This window comes from Narcine bancroftii, chromosome 8 (assembly GCF_036971445.1).
Source record: "Narcine bancroftii isolate sNarBan1 chromosome 8, sNarBan1.hap1, whole genome shotgun sequence".
NCBI classification, from domain to species: domain Eukaryota; kingdom Metazoa; phylum Chordata; class Chondrichthyes; order Torpediniformes; family Narcinidae; genus Narcine; species Narcine bancroftii.
Window position 1 is genome coordinate 91,645,112 of NC_091476.1, and position 22,016 is coordinate 91,667,127.

The window sequence follows — 22,016 nt, forward strand, 5'->3', positions numbered from 1 at the left end:
GAGTTGTCTGGACATTTGTTTATTCCTCTGGCTGTTGCGTCCTCTGGACATTTGCTTATTCCTCTGGACCATTGTTTATTCCTCTGATTGTTGATTCCTCTGGACATTTGTTTAGTCCTCTGGTTGTTGGTTTCTCTGGACCATTGTTTATTCCTCTGGTTGTTGGTTTCTCTGGACATTTGTTTATTCCTCTAGTTGTTGGTTCCTCTGGACATTTGTTTAGTCTTCTGGACATTTGTTTGTTCCTCTGGTTGTTGGTCCTCTGGACATTTATTTATTCCTCTGGTTGGAGTCCCTCCTTCCTTTGGAAAAATGTTTCTAATTTCTGACATCAACCTATAATCATAGTCATGTTCTGTTGATCTTCTCTGCTGCAAGAAAAAACATCTCAGCTTTTCTAGTTTCCACATACCCCTGGTCCAGAAAGTAAAATATATAACAGCACAAAGAATGAGAGGTGACTGAACAGATGCAGATAAGATTATGAGGGGCTTAGAGAAGGTGAACAACCAGCACGTTTTTCCAGGGGCAACAAAATCAAAAACCAGAGGACATCGGTTTAAGGTGAGTGGAAGAAAGATTAGGGGAGACGTCAGAAGTATGTTTTTCACTGAGAGTGGTGGGTGCCTGGAATATATTGCTGGGGATGGTGGTGAAGGCTGATTCAATAGGGAGATTCAAAAGACTCTTGGATAAGCATATGGATGTAAGAAAAAGAAGAGTTATGGGTGTAAGGTAGGGAAAATTATATTGTTAAGAATAGATCAGCACAATATCTTGAGCTGAAGGGCCTGCACTGTGTTATAATGTTCTGTGTTCTACACTGTTTAGAAAAGAAGGGAATAAGATTCTTATATGACGCAAGTTATGTCATTCTCCCATTTCAGGCAGCATGGTTGGCGTCGCAATTCATGCAATGCTGTTACAGTGCCATCAGCTATGGTCCAAATCCAGTGCTGCCTGTAAGGACCTTGTATATTCTCCCTGCATCTGTGTGGTTTCCTCCCACCCTTCAAAATGTGCCAGGGTTGGAGGTCAATGGGGTGTAATTGGCCAGCACGGGCTCGTGAGCTGAAAGGATGTTACCGTGCTATATGTCTAAAGATACAAGATCTAGAACTTGTCTTATGTAGTGCAGTTTATTCATGCGGCTTAATTGAAAATCAACTTCAGATGAGGAAACTTCAACATTTTCATTTGACATGACTAGGAATTTGACTAGGAATGCGCCATTTGCGCATCATGCAGGGTTTCAACATCAAATGACATAATTTCTTATGCAAAGCATTCATGTGTAGCTAACAAAGTTAATACACTTTGTCATGAGAATAGTCATTGACCGTCATTCCATGGATGACCTAGCAGTGCTGACTGAGACTCCACTACGGTAAGTCTCGTATTGACTGTCCATTGACCTACCAATCCTGTCAGTGGACTGGCCCAGGTCCTTCAGTAATCTTTCCCCCTCCGCAACACCCACAGCCTGGTCATCTCACACTCGTATCCTGACTCCTATCCTACCACTGACCCCTGCCTGATTTGCAGCTGATTTGTTCATCAGCTGACCTTTGACAATGCCCCCACTCCCTCGGTCTTGCCTCACACCCAGGACCCAACCTGAGATCCGAATAACAGATGCACTTTTATTTCGATTGGGCAGCAAAATGGTGCTACAATTTCTGGTTCAGAAGTTGCAGCACGGAGCCTTTCAAGTTGCAACACTGAATCATCTTCACCTGTTGTATTTTTAAATGTTTTAAAATTTCTTCTAAATGTAGATACAGCACGGTAACAGGCCCTTTCAGCTCACGGGTCCGTGACATCCATTTGCACCCATTTGACCTAAAACCCTAAGTACATTGTTTTGGATGGTCAGAGGAAACCGGAGACCCCGGGGAAAACCCATGCAGACGCAGGGACAACATACCAACTCCTTACAGACAGTGCGGGATTCGAACCCTGGTCCCGATCACTGTTGCTGTAGCAGCATTGCGCTAATCATACACTAACTATGCCGTCCCATTTTAAAAATGGTGTGGTTGAATTTTCCAACCTGCTCTTGAACAAATACAGCAGCTGGTTCCTTTGAGGTCCGTGAATCAACAATGAAAAATACTTCGAGCATCCCCCACAGTTACAGCTAACAGTTTAGAAGAGTGCAGATGAGTGTACAGCAGTGGTTGTCAACCTTTTTCTTTCCACTCACATCCCACTTTAAGTATTCTCAATGCCTCAGACAGCTCCAAGAAAAGTGCAGAGAACAAAACAAAGGACTCTACATCACCTTTGTTGACCTCACCAAAGCCTTCGACACCGTGAGCAGGAAAGGGCTTTGGCAAATACTAGAGCGCATCGGATGTCCCCCAAAGTTCCTCAACATGATTATCCAACTGCACGAAAACCAACAAGGTCGGGTCAGATACAGCAATGAGCTCTCTGAACCCTTCTCCATTAACAATGGCGTGAAGCAAGGCTGTGTTCTCGCACCAACCCTCTTTTCAATCTTCTTCAGCATGATGCTGAACCAGGCCATGAAAAACCCCAACAATGAAGACGCTGTTTACATCCGGTACCGCACAGATGGCAGTCTCTTCAATCTGAGGCGCCTGCAAGCTCACACCAAGACACAAGAGAAACTTGTCCGTGAACTACTCTTTGCAGACGATGCCGCTTTAGTTGCCCATTCAGAGCCAGCTCTTCAGCGCTTGACGTCCTGCTTTGCGGAAACTGCCAAAATGTTTGGCCTGGAAGTCAGCCTGAAGAAAACTGAGGTCCTCCATCAGCCAGCTCCCCACCATGATTACCAGCCCCCCCACATCTCCATCGGGCACACAAAACTCAAAACGGTCAACCAGTTTACCTATCTCGGCTGCACCATTTCATCAGATGCAAGGATCGACAATGAGATAGACAACAGACTCGCCAAGGCAAATAGCGCCTTTGGAAGACTACACAAAAGAGTCTGGAAAAACAACCAACTGAAAAACCTCACAAAGATAAGCGTATACAGAGCCGTTGTCATACCCACACTCCTGTTCGGCTCCGAATCATGGGTCCTCTACCGGCACCACCTACGGCTCCTAGAACGCTTCCACCAGCGTTGTCTCCGCTCCATCCTCAACATCCATTGGAGCGCTTACATCCCTAACGTCGAAGTACTCGAGATGGCAGAGGTCGACAGCATCGAGTCCATGCTGCTGAAGATCCAGCTGCGATGGATGGGTCACGTCTCCAGAATGGAGGACCATCGCCTTCCCAAGATCGTGTTATATGGCGAGCTCTCCACTGGCCACCGTGACAGAGGTGCACCAAAGAAAAGGTACAAGGACTGCCTAAAGAAATCTCTTGGTGCCTGCCACATTGACCACCGCCAGTGGGCTGATAACGCCTCAAACCGTGCATCTTGGCGCCTCACAGTTTGGCGGGCAGCAACCTCCTTTGAAGAAGACCGCAGAGCCCACCTCACTGACAAAAGGCTAAGGAGGAAAAACCCAATACCCAACCCCAACCAACCAATTTTCCCCTGCAACCGCTGCAATCGTGTCTGCCTGTCCCGCATCGGACTTGTCAGCCACAAACGAGCCTGCAGCTGACGTGGACTTTTTACCCCCTCCATAAATCTTCGTCCGCGAAGCCAAGCCAAAGAAGAAGGTGCTCTGTGGTTAGTAAGGGATTGCTTAAAGTGGGATGTGAGTGGAAAGAAAAAGTTTGAAAACCATTGTTTTAATCATAACCCATTGATTTGTTATGTGCACGGTTTCATAACTCAAAAGGAAATTGGGCCAATGACCATTTTTCTCATGCAAAATATTTCAGTAACAATTGGGTCTAGACCAGTGATTCTCAACCTTCCCTTCCCACCCACATACCACATTAAGTAATCCCTTTCTGATCACAGAGCACTTATGGCATAGGGATTACTTAAAGTGGAATGTGAATAGAAAGAAAAAGATTGAGAACCACTGGAGTAAATGCAAGGAGGTGTTTTTTTTTCCTCGGTTGGATGAGACAAGAACTAGAAGACATGGGTAAGGGTAAAAGGTGAGATGTTTAAGAAGAACATTCAGGTATCAGGTATCAGTTTATTTGTTGCCATTAACACCATTGGAGCATTAAATACGAGATAATGTTCCTCCGACCTGGTACAAAAACTTCCTAACAATGCAAGGCATCATGCAATCAGTTTTCAGAAACCAGACCATGGTACAAGGAGACAGGTTACACTAAATGTTATAAAAATCTGCCAGTTATGAGTGAAGAAGAATGTTCCCTGAACCTGAGGGACCTCTGCAGGCTCTGTTCGCCCAGCCTTCAAGAGGTTGGGTTTTCAACCCCCCTCCCCTCACAGATGTCAAGTTCACCAACTACTGCCCAGTCATAGATTCCCGCATCCCAAACCCTCCGGCGCTGTCCTTCCCATGAGGCCCAGACATCACAGCCTCAAGTCCTCCATATTGTCCATGGGGCCTGGGCCCGTCTCTCCTGGTCTCCGCAACCCTCGATCGTGCCGATTGCTGTCTCCGACTCCACTGCTCATCTTTCCACTCAGCCCGACAGTGAATATTTCCGACAACGCTTTCAGAAAGCCGAAGAACCACTGCCTCCAGCGTTGCAGTGGCCTGGCTTCCTCCACTCGGCCAAGTCTGAAGCTCCATACCTCCGTCAGGTGAGTCCCATAGCCCGTGCAGCAGCCACTCGGATCCTCATCCATTCGGCGTGTTTCACAGGCAACACACAACTCCCTGCAGTCCGATGTCCCCTTTCCTCCGATTAAAAGTTGCACATGGTTCCAAACATCTAATTTCTTGCAGCAACCATGGTCGGGGGTAGTCGCTGCCACCAGTTTTATTTCAAGTCTGGGTCTGTCACCGCCATCTTGAACTCAGTGGAACTTCTTCACTCAGAGGATGGCGAGAGTGTGGAATGAGTTGCCAGTGGAAGTGGTGAATGGGAGTGGGATTTTGACATTCTGTGCTATGGTGTTCTCTCAAAAAGAGTGCAGAGGAAAGCTTCTGGTCTAGAAATTGCTCTGTGGTTAATATACATGTTGAAATGGCACCACATAAGAACCCATGACTGTTTCATTTGAGGCTGCAGAGGAGTGATATTCCAACGCTCGGGCTTTGTGCAAATTTAATCATGGATCTCAAATTGCAGGTAATTAGGCTGATACTGAATGTTACTGTGAGAAACATCTACCAGTCCCACATAGTAGGAGTTCTTCTCACTGCTTCACATGTTCAGGTTGCTTTGGGCAGATGCAGCCAGGAATGGGAATGGGGAATTGGAGGTCGGTGACATGTGTCATTGCTGATCGAGGGAAAAGAATAATGGCATTCTAAACAACGTGAAGGGGTGGTGGCTGGAAGGGAGCAACCTGAACAGCTCAGCTGAAGCCAGAGATTAAAGGGTCTAGTGAAGGACTTGATTAGCAAGCCCACGGGATCGGAGGCATTAAGCAGCATATCAGGAGTGCCGCTAGATGTTTCGAGACCGAATCAGAGCTTATTGTTGTGAACAATAAGCATATTCGTAGCATCTTCATAGGGTAAATATTGCTATAAATTACATTCCAAAAATAAATAAATAGTACAAGAAAATAGGATAAAATGAAGTAGTGCCTGAGGTGGATTGTCCACTCAGGAATCTGATGGCAGTGGGAAAGAGGCTGTCCTTGTGCCGCTGAGTGCTCGTCTTCAGGCTCCTGTATGTTCCTGATGTTACCAGAGTGAAGAGGGCATGGCCTGGGTGGTGGGGGTCCTTGAGGGTAGAGGCTGCTTTCTTAAGGCGCCGCCTCTTGCAGATGCCCTCGATGGAGTGAAGATTGGTGCCTGTGATGTTGCAGGTCGAGTTCACAACTTTCTGGAGTTTTTTTTCCTATCCTCCATACCAGACAGCGATGCAACAAGACAGAATGCTCTCCATGGTACACCTGTCCACTGAGACACCTGGTTTGTCATTATGCATGAACTGTATATTAATCACTTCATGGCAGTTCTGGCATGTTTGTTCCCAGCTTGTGTCAGACCAAAGTGAAATGTTTGGTTTGGATTCCAATGGATATTGTCTTCACATTAAGCTCACAGAAGAACAACTGATAATATTTTGCAGTGAGCTCTTTGGCCTAATCTGTGATGCTTTGTCCCAAACTGGAACTTTAGCCAGCCTTCAGGAACAACCCAAAACAGTCCATCTCTCCTCGTTCCTCTGGATGCAAGTTATTATTTCTCTCAATCCTCTTCTCACAACCCAGCCGAAAATGAAGCAGAGTTGAGTTTTGAGTAACCACGGTTCTGGAGTGATGGACATCATTCCGTTCCTGGATTCTTAAAAAAAGGTTCCTTTTCAGAGAGTGTTTTGAGGTGTCTGACTACAATAGCCGGATCTATCCTCTGCATGTATTGGGAGCAGTAAATCTAGAGGACCATCTCGGGTTCAGGTACCAACATGAATCTGAAACCTCAATAAAACATTAAAGGTCAACACCTCTCAGAAGCATTGTTGATTGCTTTGCTTGGACTATTCCACTTCCACTCTTGGCACCACTGTTCATGAACTGTACCTCAGTCTTTGAATCTTTTCCTTTAACCAAGGTGGTTTATTTAAGAGATTGCTTTAATGCTGTAGTACTCTGTCTCCAGTTGCACACTGGTTCATATTATAACATGGTTATTACTGTCCACAATGCACTCAAGCCCCTGTTGAATCCTCGTCCACAGATGCCCGGGCAGGGACCTAAACCCAAATCAGCCCGATCTGAACCCTCAACTGCCCACTGCCTGCACCCATGGATGGCAACCTTGGCCCCGGCCCAGGAGCAAAATCTGAGTGACCCTCCCCACTAACCAGTGCACATCGATGCAATTTTTGAGGGAATTGAAAAGGAGCTGGCATTCAGGTGGAGAAAACAAAACAGTGAATGAGGCAGTAATCTCAATGACTTGTGGAGAAGGCTTGAGAGGTGAAATGAATAATGTGTGTGTGTGTGTGTGTGTGTGTGTGTGTGTGTGTGTGTGTGTGTGTGTGTGTGTGTGTGTGTGTGTGTGTGTGTGTGTGTGTGTGTCAATTTCCAATATTCTCCGCTGGGCTCTGATTTAATGACAGAACAGATGGTGGGGTTTGGGTCTGTTATTGGGTCAGTGCATAGGTGGTACTGGCGCAGGCTGTCCCCTCACAATTCTATTGACAAGGAAACCAAACCAAATCTGAAATAAAACAGACACCGGGAAAAGCATGAAAACTGCAGGCACTGGAATACTGAGCGAACAATGAGAAGCAAAAGGGACTCAGTGGGTCAGACAGGGTCGATGGAGAGAAATGGCCAGTCAGTGCTTCAGGTCGAGACCCGATAAATCTGGATTAAAGGTCCCGACCACAGCCGCTGACCATCCATTCCTCTCCATGGATGCTGTCTGATCCGCTGACTCCTTGCTTCTCATTCTTGCTGCATTCAGTCCTAGAGGTATCCACACCTGTTACGAGCCCAGAGGACCCATAAACCCAGCAGTAATAGATATTCACCAAGACAAATGGTTACTTAAACATAAGTTGCTTTTAATTATCTTTAAACATGAAAATAGAATCACACTTTAACTTATCACAATTGACTTAACTAACCTAACTTAACCCCTTTCTAATTCTAAGCACATGTATATGTAATGTGTGTGTAAGTTCAGAAAAGTTGTTTAGTTCACAGTCCAATTCTCACTTCTAATTCCTCCAAGTTCACTGGTTGCAGGCAATTCTTATACTCTGCACAGAATTTAACACTTATAAAGATCACCAGGCTTTGGTGCTTGAAAGGTAAATGGTTACTGCTCAGGAAGGTTCTTGTCGGTTTTCAGAGAGAGATTTGTTGTTCCAGGACACCCACAACCAATTCCTTTTTAATCAGCCACTTCAGTGTCTTGCTGACCAAACTTACCCCATGAAGGTTCTCCAGATGATAACCTCTTTCTTTCAGGTCACCACAGAGTGCCTTTTTGCTTCTCTTATTCCAACTGAAATATTAGACAGCCAGTCCTCTCCTCTTGCATGAACCATAAGGGCTTTGACCAGGCTGAACAAACCACTTACAAACCCGTCTTCCAAATGGGGTTTTTCACAACCTTGCTAGCTTGTCCTGTTCCAGTCCCAGCTGTTGTTACTGGCTGTAACACTGTAGAAGTGATGTGTGTGTGTGTGTGTGTGTGTGTGTGTGTGTGTGTGTGTGTGTGTGTGTGTGTGTGTGTGTGTCTCTCTCTCTCTCTCTCTCTCTCTCTCTCACTGAAAGTCTGCTTTACTCTCTTTGCTTGCAAAACCACATGACCCTCTTAGAACATCTCCAGACAGAAGGCGGCTCCAACAAGCTCTTTCATCTGTTGCCTTTTTGTAAACAACAATCCATTAATGAAGTCTCTTGGGAACTCTCCAAAGCTTTGCAAAGGCTGTGAGGCCGATATGTCTAGCATTAGCAGAGCTCCAGTATTTCAAATACGATCTGTTTTAAAGTGTTTGTATGTGACCTACTCTAACAAACCTTTCCCAATTCATCTCCCAAAAACATATCTATATACTCTGTCACACAATTCACTGCAGCATGCAGAGATGTCAATGTGTTACCCTGCCCAACGACCTCATTTTCTTGCACTTCGGAACCTGCCCAGTGGGTCCTCTTTCTCGGACCTGCCCCATGTCAACGTGGGGCAGCAGAGCAGCTTGTATCCGTCATTGTATGTTTGTGGATGATGTTCAGCATCAGGTCCTCTATTCGCTCATCTGAGTCTGCAGGGTGACGGTGACACAAATGCACGGCCACTCCCTTGTCACAACACAAAGAGTTAAAAGCCATCCTGCCTGCAGCAGATTGTGAACAATTTTGATAGAAAACTTATTGAATGTATTCCTGCCAACCTGGGCTATGGGCGCCCTTCCAACACCGCCCGGGGTTAAAAGGAGAGAGACAGACAAAGGAAGCCTTGTATGAGGACCTGCAGCATTTCAGCTGCTCCACATGCTGAGGGTCGAGAACACAGCAGGACCTATCTCCTTGGAAGAATTCATCCATTATATGTGCTTTTCGGTGTAGCATTATGGTGAAGTGGAACAGATAGACCTAGGGAGGTAGGAGGGCAGGCGGAAACAAAGGGACACTTTACAGGCAGATTAAATTGAGCTCCATAGTTAGCTTCTACCTGCACACTGCCCTGAAAGTGGTCGGTGCGGCAAAGGGCTGAAGCAGAAATGCTTTCAAATATATTTTAACCAAAGATTTTTTTTTAAAAAGTGGTGTTCTGAAGGCTTGGTTTGTACAGGTCACAGCCATTGCTCACATGGTGAAACCAGAATGCAGTAGCCTCAGACAATATTACGGCCACTGATGTTGGTGTTTGTACAGTAATCCCAGCCTGGCGCTGACTACATGCTGGAAGTAGCCATGGTTCACGGCCTTTGTCTCCTTGATGTGCACTTTCCCAACGTAGTTTGCTAGGGTGTGAGGGGAGCTTGAATGAGAGAGGGATATGGCGGAGGCAACAGCTGCGAAATGTCCAAATCGGGATTTAGATGAACGTTGAGTGGATGGTGACTCTCCAGTGTTGCATCTCATCTTACAGAGCTTTATGTGGCAGTTGTACATTCTACTGATCCCCTCCCCAACAGCCCACTGTTCCTTCCCCTCATTCCTACCCGCAGAGCACCTTCCCCAAAGCCCACCATCCATATCTCCTCAGCCTACCCCATCCCCCTCTTCCACACCCCACCACCATCCCCTCCTCAAAGCCTCTCTCCCACAGCCTACTATCCCCAACCCCTCAGCCTACCACAGCCCTTCCCCACATCCCCCATCATCCCCACCTTCTCAGCCTTTGCCACAGTCCCTCTCCCACAGCCCACCATCTCCTCCCCTATAGCCTACCATCTCTTCGCCTGCAGCCCACCAGCCCCTCCCCCAGAAGCCCTCCATGACTCTTCCCATCTCTACTCTTTCTTTTCCATCCCTCCTGCTGAGCCCTCCTGGGCCTGACATCCACATAAAGCCCCCTCACCCATGCCCACCTTGCCCTTGTATTGTCTCAGAACATCACAGCAATGTTCTTTGGACATGTAACCAAAGCACACTCAGCAAGACCCCACATCAAAGCAGCGTTAAAGATGGCTTAATCTATTTTAGTGCTGACGGTCAGGGATAAATATTGACCAAGACATTGGAGAGACCTTGTAAGTAATTTTTCTTGCACCCATATGGCCATGTAGATGCATTTCAGATATAAACAGCTGAAGGCAGTGAGATTGTAACTCAGTGATTGGCATTGCTCTCTGATTATCTCCTTAATAACCCTCTCATGTCAGGCCTGACACAACTTTCCCAAACCCTGCAAACTCCTTCATCAGCTTCTCTTCTTCCAACTCCCAGTGTTCCCTGTTCTCCCAATATCTGACATTAAACTCACTACCTTGTAATTCCTTGGCTTGCATGCTCATCCTTTTGCTTTCAATAATGTTTGCTACTTTCTTATTCAGCATCCATGGGTAGATTTTCCCAAACCTTAGGAATCTTTGAATTACTAAAAATCCCAGCCCTTCTTAACCTTCTTCTGTATCTGTGGCTGAACATCATTACAGGGCTAACTGTCTTATCTTTGTTTTTTTTAAATTCCTCACTAATCTTCATTGCTATTTGTCCTTGTTGGTGATTTCATCTCCTCACCTCTCATCAAGTTGAGTTGCAGTTGACTTCGTGTGGGCCGATTTCTCACAGAGCTTCACTTGGATGGTTGGAGCTGTAAATAGAGGAGTAAGGATAGGATGGGGGTGGACATTCAACTGCTTACGGTATCCAGTGGTATCAGACAGATATATACCCCAACTCCCTCTCTCCCTTCTTCCCTCCTGTTCCCTCAGCTCCCTTGTTTCCTTTTTATCTCCTTTTACCAACCAAACAATACATTTACCAAGATCATATGATGTAGGAGCAGAAATAGGCTATTCAACCCATCGAGACTTTCCCACCATTCAGTCATGAGCTGATCCATTCTCCCATTCAGCCCCACTCCCAGGCCTTCTCCCCATAATCTTCTGCCCTGACTAATCAAGAACTTATGAATCTCTGCCTTAAATGCACCCAGTGACCACCAACAAACTCCACAGATTCACCACCCTCTGGCTGAAACAATTTCTCCGCATCTCTTTTCTAAGTGGGTGCCCTTCAATCCCAAAGTTGTACTCATTACTCCACTTGCTATGCCGCCCGGTGTATAATTGCAAACAAAGTGAAACATCGTCCCAGATAGAATAAATAAAAATTTTGCCAAAAAGAGAATCACAAAGACTGCAGATGCTGGAATCTTGACCAAGCAATGAGCTGATGGAGGAGCTCAGCAGGTCAGGCAGCATCCATGGGTAGTAACAGTCAGTCATCGTTTCAGAATGGGACCCTTTATCAAGGCAGCTCATTGTTTGTTCAGATAAATACCTGCCCTATCCATGGGCATCAGAGGTTTTAGATGCTCGAGGTGAGAAAGGAGGTATTTTGTTTCTGTCTAAAAGTGAGTTGAAAACACCTTCCCTCATTTGTGCTTGTATCAATGAGCACACAGCACTGCAGAGAATACCAGGGTGTATATGCACAGATTCCGCTGGGCCTCATTGTAAAGTAAAATTATTTGGCTAATAGTTCTGCCTGGTATAATGATGCTGCATATTTACCTCTCACTTCAGAAACTTAATAATGATGGTTATCTGACACGAACTGTAATTACCTCAGTACCAGTGGTTTATACCATTAACAAAATGCTGTGTGATTACACCAATTAAATCAATTTTCTTTTAAAGGAGAACAGATAGAGATTTGAAATCGCACAACAGGATCAGTATCCAGAAGCCTAGGAACATTGCGAAAAATTTTACGTTGCGAAATGCCACACTCTGCGATGGTTGTTAATATTTTGAAAGGCTCTAATATACTAATCTGAGTAATATTTCATGATCGAGCCAGTGGCTGTGTTGAAAGTGTCTGTTTTTTTTTCTGATTTCCATTTATTATCTCTGAAAGATTACTGAAATAATCATTTTGCGACGATAGCATGGTACCTTTTCCGCTTTTTGCAAACCAGAAACGATTTGAACCATTGGTGGAAATTTTCTGTAACCCTCTTGTGTCCATGGGGTGTGATTAAACCAGCAGCGTGTGTGGCTCGACACGGACCAGCTGTTGCTGTAGACTGGTGCTGCCATCTCCTGGGACGAAATGGTGAATCCAGCTTCATTGACCAAGCCTGAACATTTAAGCCCAATTGTTGGGCTGCTGTATCTTGGATCGAGCTGCTCTGACTGACATGCTCTGGTGTAAATGCCAATTTTGTTGTCAATACTTGTGTAGCCAATAATGTAATGGTTTATTTAAATTCGCAGTGGACTTGTTAGTATCAACTGTGGCTCAGTGTGAAGCCAAAAATCTCTGTCAGGTCTGGCATGACACATCCTTTTGCAATTGCTGACTTGCACTGACACTATTTATCTTCCAGCATCTGACCATAAACTTACTGCTCTGCTACTTGTATTGTGATTAATGCTCTTCCTTTAGCTTGGAATCATGTTTAGTGCTTTCTATTCCTTGAGCACTATCCTCAAAGTTCAAATTTCAAGGCACTTGGAATGGCTTTCATTTTAATTTCCATTCATGGTCCTGAATTTGACAAATGCACCAAAGTCTTTTCTGCTCATTGGTTGCTCCATTGTATGGCTTCCCGGCCCATTGGCCCATACGAGGGTCATTTTGAAGGTACATGCACAAAGAGAGGACACACATTGGATTACACCTTCATTCTCCTTCCAATGAATATGCTTTAAAAATCTTATTATCAAAACTCGATTCTTTCTTGGCTCAGTTTCCATCTTGTATTCAAAGTATTTTTGAAGATCAGATGATCAAAATGTTTTTTTTTCTTGTCAAATGACTGCAGCAGCTGAATATGACAGTAGCATACTGTTACTGTAATGTCATTCAAATGACGGAAACATTGATTTTCTAATTTCAGGTAACCCCGATCTTGTTCCGCTGTTTCAACTTCAAATTCAGGTTCAAGTTTATTGTCACTTTATGCCTGGTAGAGTAAGAAGGGTTTCTTTCACAAGTACTTCTGCGAGTCATGCAGTGTACAGTGCCCTCCATAATGCTTGGGACAAAGACACGTTTCTCCTTCATTTGCACCTGTGCTCCACAGTTTTAAATTTGCAATCAAACAATTCACATGATTAAAGCACTCATTCCAGATTTATTCAAGGTTATTTATATACCAGCCTCCACTGCAGCCATTTTCTCTTCTGCTTGTCCCCTTAAGTTTTTTTCTTCAACATGCTTAATTGGATTTAGGTCAGGTGGCCATTCAAGAATTTTTAAGCTTTTAGACTTGAAAAACTCCTTTGTTGCTTTGGCAGTATGTTTGGGATCATTGTTATGCTGTGGGATAAAACCATCCAATGTGTTTGGAGGCATTTGCTCGAACTTGAGCAAATAAGATGTTTCTAATCACCTCCAAATTCATTTTGCTACTGTCACCAGCAGTTACATCATCAGTGAAGATATGTTTGCCAGTACCTGTGGCAGCCATGACACCCCCACCACCATGTTTCACAGATGAGGTGGGATGCTTTGGATCTTGGGCAGTTCCTTTACATCTCCACCCTTTGCTCTTGCCACCACTCTGTTACAGGTCTCATCTGTCCACCAGACCTTTTTGCAGAATTCTGCAGACTCTTTTAAATACTTCTTGGCAAACTGTAATCTGGCCATCATGTGTCTGTGGCAAACATGTGGTTTGCAACTTACAGTGTAGCCTCTGTATATAGGTTCATGAAGTCTTCTGTGGACAGTAGTCATTGTCACATCCACACCTGCCTCCTGAAGAGTGTTTCTGATCTGTCGGTCACAAGTTTGGGGATTTCTCTTCATTATGATGAGAATTCTTCAGTGAACAGCAGTGGAGGTCTTCCTTGGCCTACCAGTTCATTTGTGATTACCGAGCTCACTAGTACAAACAGTTGATTTTGCGTATCCTAAGGATTGGGTGATGTTTCTTGCTGTTTTATTCTTGTTCCGTAGCCTCTGAATAGCTTCTTTTCCTTCCATTGGCACAACTCTGGTCCTCACGTTGGAAAAAAAAGCAAATACGGGCATCAAAGGTGATCAAAAGCTTTGAAGCAAGTTATTGTGCACTGAATGGGGAACTATGTATAAAAAGTGCTGTAATTACTACATGGTCAAACCAAAATGTATACAAATAACCTTGAATATAACCTGGAATGTGCACTTTAATTACCTGTGAATAGTTTGATTACAAATTTAAAATGATGGAGCACAGGGGGAAATAAAGGAAAAAAGATGTCTTTGTTCCAAACATTATGGAGGGCAGTGTATAAGAGCAAGCATATTACAGTGCATGCAATGTTGCAGTGAAAAGATCAATCCTTACATGGCAATGACAGCATGAGAGCTTTGTCATGGGGCTCATTCAGGAGCCTGATGTCTGCAGGGAAGATGCCATCTTTGAGCCCATTGGTGCACAACTTCAAATCAGTGAACATTTTCCTCAATGGGAGGAAGAGATGAGAGTGTATCTGGGCAGGTGAGCCTTCAGTCTGTTGGCTGCCTGTTGGAGGCAGTGGAAAGTGTTGATGAATTTGTTTGAAGGTGTTTGTGTGACATTTTGAACTGCAGTCACCATATTCTGCAGGTTCTTCCGATCTTGGGTTGATCAGTTCCCACACCACATCCAGCCAAGATGGTTTTAATGGCTTCCATCTATCCCTTTACCTGTTCCCATTTTCCCTCAATGCCAAGTGGTGTTCTCTCCACTCTACCTCTCCCATCTTCATTGGCCAGTATCCTATTCCCTTGGCCCCTTCTCAGGGCGGCAATGTTGGTGCAGCAGTTAGTGCAACGCCTTTGCAGCGGCAGCGATCGGGACTGAAGTTCGAGTCCCACGCTGTCTGCAAGGAGTTGGTTTGTTCTCATCATGTCCATGTGGGTTTTCCTCAGGAGCTCCGGTTTCCTCCCACTGTTCAAAACATATCAGGGGGGGTCGTAGGTTAATTGGGTGGCACAGGCTTGTGGGCCAAAATGGCTTGTTACCATGCTATGTCTAAAATTAAAAAAAACCTAAAATTGATAAACTCCTCCCCTCTCTCTTTTTATGATTTCTATTCCTCCTTCCCAATTTGGTCTTGCCCAAAGACATTGACTGTGAACTTCACTCCATGGATGTTGCCTGACTTGCTGAGTCCCCGCCAGCTTTTCTTTGTTTGCAGTTCTATTCCATTTCTTTGACTGGTCTTTGTTCCCACGAATTTATAAAGATCATAAATCAACTGAACACTACCAAGATGTCTGGAGATATATTACCCTGCTGCAGTTCGAAAAGTTGGCAGAGAGGAACCCCGGATAAACATTCACAACCTCAGCTCCCACACATGGGAGGAGCTCTCGACACCCCGGCTACACACACTCGCCTAGGCTCCTGCTGCCCTCCCATCCGAGCTCCCGACGCCCTGGTTGCCTGCCGATCCGAGCGCCCGTCGTCCCCGGTCGCCCTCCCATCCAAGCTCCTGATGCCCAGACGTGGATTTACCAAAATATTGGGTATGCATATGTGCACTTTTTGATCATTGAAACTAATAAAAATTAGCAATTTAAAAACTACATACATGAATAAATATTATTATGTACATGTCCAATGCAGCAACTGTGTTGCAGAGTGTGAAATGAAGAATGAGAAAATGATCAGACATAGTCAAGATGGTTCAGTAAAAGTCGTTTGCTCAAATAATCACACGCAGCTTTTTAAAACCCCACACTTTCCAAATGACGTCATCGCATTGTGATGACATGACGTCACTCGGAACCTCCCGAGCCGGTTCGATTAAGCCTCCGGTGAGCCGCTACAATTGTATATATATTTTTGTACCAAAATATGTGTGTAAGATTAAAAACGTGGATGTAATATTTTTTCATGTCTTATGCCTCTCAAAGTTCTGAAGTTTATAATATGTGGCTCTTGTGTTAAGCAAGTTTTGCCATGCCTGTCATCATTGCAAGAATTCCCTTGTTGTGTTTCATCGGAGTGGAGCGAATATATTAGATGAATGTGAAAATGTTCTGTAAATCTGTGGGACGGTTAGCGTGGCGATTAGCACAATGTTATTACAGTGCCAGCATCCCAGGTTCATAAGGAGTTTGTGACCTGCATGAGTTTTTTCTGGGTGCTCCAGTTTCCTCCCACATTCCAAAAAGGGGTCGGTTGGTTAGTTGGATGGCGCAGGTTTCATGGGCTGGAAGGTCCTTCTAGCATGTCGTATTGTTAAAATTTTAAATTAAACTAAAATTTCGCCTCCACTCTGAACCCAGGTCACTCCGACCACAATCTCTGGTCATATGTGCAGACGATGATTGCCCATGTGCACATTCAGCGGCCAATATCCATGTCATTGTTGACTTGTTCCCTGAAGCCTAGAAAAGAATGGACTCTACAGTACTAAGATTCTGCCCTACTATTAGTCCATGAGAAGATGCTGGAATATCTGGGATTTAGCAAAGGCAGACATTGATGGTGAAATTGACCATTGTCCTCAGTAAGTGAGTTCAGCCTCTGACAATATTTAAAGACTGACCCTGCAGGCCCCACATATTGTCTCAACATCTACCTGAGGACCCAGAGAACTGGAGTGGAAATAAGTTATCCTTGACCCTGAGCACCTGTGGAAGTGAGAGTCAGTTGAATTCTCCTTCTGAACCCTGGGTCCCAGTACTTGTCAGAATTCCCTGCCACATTTGAGGCATGATTCACAGTGGTTTGGGGCTGGATTCTTTTACAGAGAAGGCAATGCTGTGGGCAAATAAAGCAAGTCCCACCAGCACACCAAAAGGTCATTAATTATAAACCTTTTTGTCGTTTTGATCTGCAAATGCTCTGGCATTGTACCTCGCAGACCTACATTATCTTGGATTAAATCCCAGGTTAGTACTCACAACTGTTACAATTTCCAGCCAGGGCCCCTCCTATGGATTTTTAATCGAATGTACATTTATCTACCCCTTTTAAGACCTTTAACACCAGTACTGAGGCATGCATTTTCTTCCCTTGCATCTGTGCAAAGGATCTTGGTGCCTTGATCAAAGTTAAAGGGTCTTTCATTGATGATTGCTTGATGAAGTGAGCTAAAAACAGTAGTCAGAGTATTTGTGGTCTGAACTGCTACTCTATGACCCTACCCAGTGACTACCATTGCAATAGCAAAGAGCTGGACTCGAAAGCATGACTGGCCTTGTTTTATTCGTGAGAGGAGGGGGTGTCTCCAACCAGAACTCTGGTTCCCACTCCACAGATCCTGCCTGATCTGCTGAGTGTTTCCACGTGTTCATTCTGGTCCCAACAAAGTGATTGGCAAGAATTTTGACAGCGAGCCTCACTGCAAGCCCTGCTCCACGTTTTGGCAGCCCAGCTGTAGTTCGTTCAGGAGTTTGCTCTTTGCATTCTCCCTCCTTTTTCCTTCCCACGAAGCTGATATTCCCATTGCCAGGGTTCAAGTCTACTCCCAGATCAGTGATCAACAGCGGACAGTAGCAGAGACAGTGCTACAGCAACCAAGGTTTAGCCTCTCTATTTCTCAGTAAATGGGACCTCACCAGATCGCCATGGGCCCCATCCTATTGTATTTGTCAAGGCCAAGGTTTTACCTCATACCTTGATGAAGGGCTCAGGCCCATAACTGTAGATTGCTTCCTATAAATGTTGCGTGACCTGCTGAGTTTCTCCAGCCCGTTTGTGTATTGTAGTAAATCTCAGCAGAACTGATTCTCATTTTGTCTAGGAGAGAAACTGGTTCTCGTACCATGGAATGAATTGGAAATGGCACACAATCTTTTTTTGAGACAAACAGCAGGGTAACATGTCCATTGTGGCTCAAGAGCCCACATCGCCAACTACAGCCAATTAACATACAACCTCCGACACGTTTTGAATGGTGGGAGGGAACCAGAGCCCCCAGGGGGACCCACTCAATTGCCTGGCTCTTGTTTCTGAACAAATGATGATGGGCCGCTTTCACATGGATGTGGTCATTGCAGACAGTCCCACCCTCGTCAAATGAAGATTGTGGCGGCAGTGAGTTACAGGTTTGAGTGAATTCTGAGGTCACCTCAGGAGGCAGTTAAATTCACCCGTTGTAGCACAGGACTGGCGACACAGGTTGCTCAAAGAATCATTGGTGCATTAGTGGGTTTTGAATGACAGTCGCCAGCTTCACCACCACTCCTGCAGGTGATGCATCTTCCACGTGGGCTGGGAATTGAGAGATCCTGGACTGTGATTTATTTATAGTGAGAATTATCTGTTAGAAGGAATGTAGCTTGGAAGAGAATATGAAACTTCTAGCACTCCCACAAATAAAGGAGATGCTCGGATTTTGTGTAGTGTAATTGTATCCATGGGGTAAACTGTTGAGCATTTGAGCCTTGTACTAACACCGCTCTGTTCTGCTCCAGGTTTATCAATGCGAGGCGGCGAATCCTACAGCCAATGCTTGATGCCAGCAACCCTGACCCAGCTCCCAAGGCGAAGAAAATCAAATCCCAGCACCGGCCAACTCAGCGTTTCTGGCCTGACTCCATTGCAGCCGGTGTTCTCCAGCAGCAAGGAGGGAATCCCAGTAACCCGGACAGTGAGCATGCAGTTAACACTCACATAAAATGCAGACAGAATTCCTCAGCATCTGCTTGTACTGCAGCCTATTCTCTCTCTCTCTCACATAAACTGTGACCACTCTATTCTTCCTGTTCAACTTTCCCTGTCCCTTCAGTCTGCAGCTCTCCCTTTCTCTCTCCCTCTTTCTCTTTCTCTCTTTCCATTTCCCTCTTTCTTTATCTCTCTCTCCCTTATTCTCTCTCTCCCTCTCTCTCACTTTCTACTTTTTTCTCACACTCTCATTTCCTCCTCTTCCCTGTTTTTATTCTTAGCCTTTCATGTATTCATCAATGTTTCCCTTTATTTTTCTGCCTCTTCTCCCTCCAACACTTCCATTTCCCTTTCCCAACCCCTTTCATTCTTTCTAACTTTCCTACTTTATCTCTGACTTCCTTTTCATTCTTCTTCTCATGCTTCCTTTTTAATCCCCTCACCCTGACTACCCCATCCCAAGCTCTCTGGCTACTCCCTCATTTACAATGCATCTCTGTCTTATCCCAGTTCTCTAAATTCCCCCTCCCCCAATTCCCTCTCTTTCAGACTTCTTTTCCCCATTCCTTCCACTCTCCTTCCTGGAGTATTGCCTGTGCTATCTATCTCCCTTCCTCCTCCCCATTTCTTCCCCAACCTCTCTCCCTCCCTTCCTCCACACCATTCCATTTTCTACCTCTCTCCCTCCTCCCCATTCCTCCCATCTCTTTCTTCCCTGCTCCCTTTCCTCCCACCTCCCTCTCCATTTCTGCCATACCATTCCATGCCTGTCTCCCTCTTTCCTCCCCATTTCACTCCCCACCTCTTTTTCCCTCCCTCACCATTCCATTCCCCATCTCTCTATCTTCTTCCTCCCCATTCTATTTTGCATCCCTTTGTAATGATAATCCTGACCACTAGAGGGAGTCAGGGACAAATTGTTTTAGCTAGGGGTAGATAATAAAATATAGTTATAAAAGAACCCGTTTCTTTATTGCAATAAAATAGACATCGTATGGTGCCAGGAGTGAGGTAGTGAGAATGGACCACATCATAGAAAGCAGAAATGGGAAACGTGTGTACCTGGATGTCGTGATCCAGTGGGGATCTTCACAAGAACAACACAATGAGGCTAAAACACATCCAGATGTATGGATTAAAGTTAAAGAAAAATATCAATTTGGTGTGAAGGAAATCACCTTTATTAGCCAGACATTGATAGGATGGTTTCAAGCTATGAGACCTGTTTGAAACATCGCGCAAAGCAGACAAAGGAACCCATAATCATAACTGACATTAGCGGAACTATGGTAGAAAGTTTGGACTGATCTGTTCCACATGGATAGAAAGAATTACTTGTGGGTTACTAATTATCTATTGAACTATCTGGAGATTGCACTGCTTCCTAGCACGTCTGCTGCTTCTAAGATCAAATATATGAAATTGATATTTGCAAGACATGGAATTCCTCAAATTGTATACTGTGACAATGGACCATGCTACAACTGTAGAGAATTCCAGAACTTTGCAGAAGAGTATGATTTTCGACATGTGACTTCAAGTCCTCTGCATTCATTCAAATGGTAAAGCAGAGAAAGGAGTTAATATTAGTTAAACAGCTGCTCAAGAAAGTACAAGACAGCAGCTCAGATCCGTATTGAGCTCTATTGAGTTACAGGGCTTCACCATTTGAACACAGCATGTCACCCGCTGAGTTTCTGATGGGATGTAGACTACGCACCACACTTCACTACTCTGCAGACCCAAACAAGAACAAATGTGAAAGGTGCTGAATGGAAACAAAAGAATCTTCAATAAAGACAAAAGGCAAATTATGACAAGACAGCAAGAAGCTTAGGGCCACCGGCACAACATGACACGGGGACTCACTTGGGACAAAATGGCCACTCTTCTGGAAGAAGTAAATCAAAGATCCTACCCTGTCAGAACAGAGGAGGGTCAAATACTGAAGAAGAATGGAAAGAGCCTGCTGAAAATGCAAGAGACGCGACAAGAACAGCCAAAAATGGAGGATTCAGCCTGCACGGTAACAGAGGAAACACCACCAGTGCCAAACAGTAGTGGACCAGCGGAGCCTACACAAGGCCCTGTGTTAAGAAGATCCACATGCGTTATCAAAGCACCTGACAGACTGAATCTCTAAAAGAAAAAGAACTGCACCCTTTAAAAAGTTTGTGCTGCCAACCTTTGTGTTTACATTTGTGTTGAACTTTAAATTGAAATGAATACTATGTCATGTTGTTAGATTAAACATCTCAAGGAAAGGGAATGTAATGATAGGGCGAGTGAGTTGTTGCAGCTAGAGGTAGAATCAAAATAGATGCCTCATGAGGTCATGCCTACAAAGCTAATATAATATATTTGTTATAAAAGAACCCAAGTTTATTTATACATTAAAAGAAACACCACACTCTCTCTCTCTCCCTCCTCCCTTTTCCATTCCCCGCCTCTCTCTCTCTCCCTCCTCCCCATTCCATTCTCCGCCTCTCTCCCTATATTTACCACTCCACTCCCTCTAACACATTGATCTCCACGACAGACAGTAATGGGCTTCTTCCTCTGCAGGCACCATGACCACAGCCATGGACAGCCTGCAGACACTGTCCTCCGACACTGCCACCCTTGCCATGCAGCAGGCCATGATGGCTGGCCATGCGGGCGATGACTCACTGGATGCAACGGATGAGGAGGAGGAGATTGAAGAGGAGGACGAAGAAGAAGACGACGACACTGGGGAACTGCAGACGACCAATGTAAATGACTTGGGCCTGGACAATAGTGACTCACTTGACTAACAGCACTGCCTGGAGACAAAGAAAGTAAAGCTTGACCAGTGCGCGGACTGTTTTTTTAAAAAATTACAGTAATTAAAAACTCTTCTCCAAGAACAAGTCACAAGGATGTGACAGTCATAAGAATGAAGGCCCCGTGTCTAAAATCTATTTTGTGATTAATTCTGTATTAATGAATGTTATTGTGAATGTATCCTTCATTTTTTGACATTTGTTTTACATTTGTATTTTTTACATGGCTGCTGTGGATCATTTCCACAGGGCCCTCACTGCCCCAGCCTTTTCACTTGGACTGAAGCTAAGGAGGGAGTGCTGAGCAAAATGACAGACGTATTCCACCCCACCCCCACCTTCCACCTTCCCCACTGAAATAAATAACGTTGGGAAAAACAAGGGTAAGAATCGGCTGTTGACTTTCGCTTCCTCCCTCCTGCCCTCCAGATTGAGCAGAGATGGTCCTCACCAATCTGTGCTCCAAGTGTCAGAACCTGCCCAGGTCCACCACCCTGGACTGGAT

General features: G+C 44.9%; 1 protein-coding gene across 6 annotated transcripts in view; it reads left to right on the plus strand.

Moving 5' to 3' along the window:
- Positions 1 to 21,707, plus strand: part of pknox2 (pbx/knotted 1 homeobox 2) — a 542,571-nt gene extending 520,864 nt beyond the window's left edge. For all 6 annotated transcript variants that reach the window (XM_069894493.1, XM_069894489.1, XM_069894488.1 and 3 more), the window contains 2 exons: positions 18,518 to 18,693; positions 21,273 to 21,707. In XM_069894493.1, the coding sequence (XP_069750594.1) occupies positions 18,518 to 18,693; positions 21,273 to 21,502 (406 nt within the window). In that variant the 3' untranslated portion in view covers positions 21,503 to 21,707. The remainder of the gene's footprint in view (positions 1 to 18,517; positions 18,694 to 21,272) is intronic.
- Positions 21,708 to 22,016: the final 309 nt, after the last annotated feature.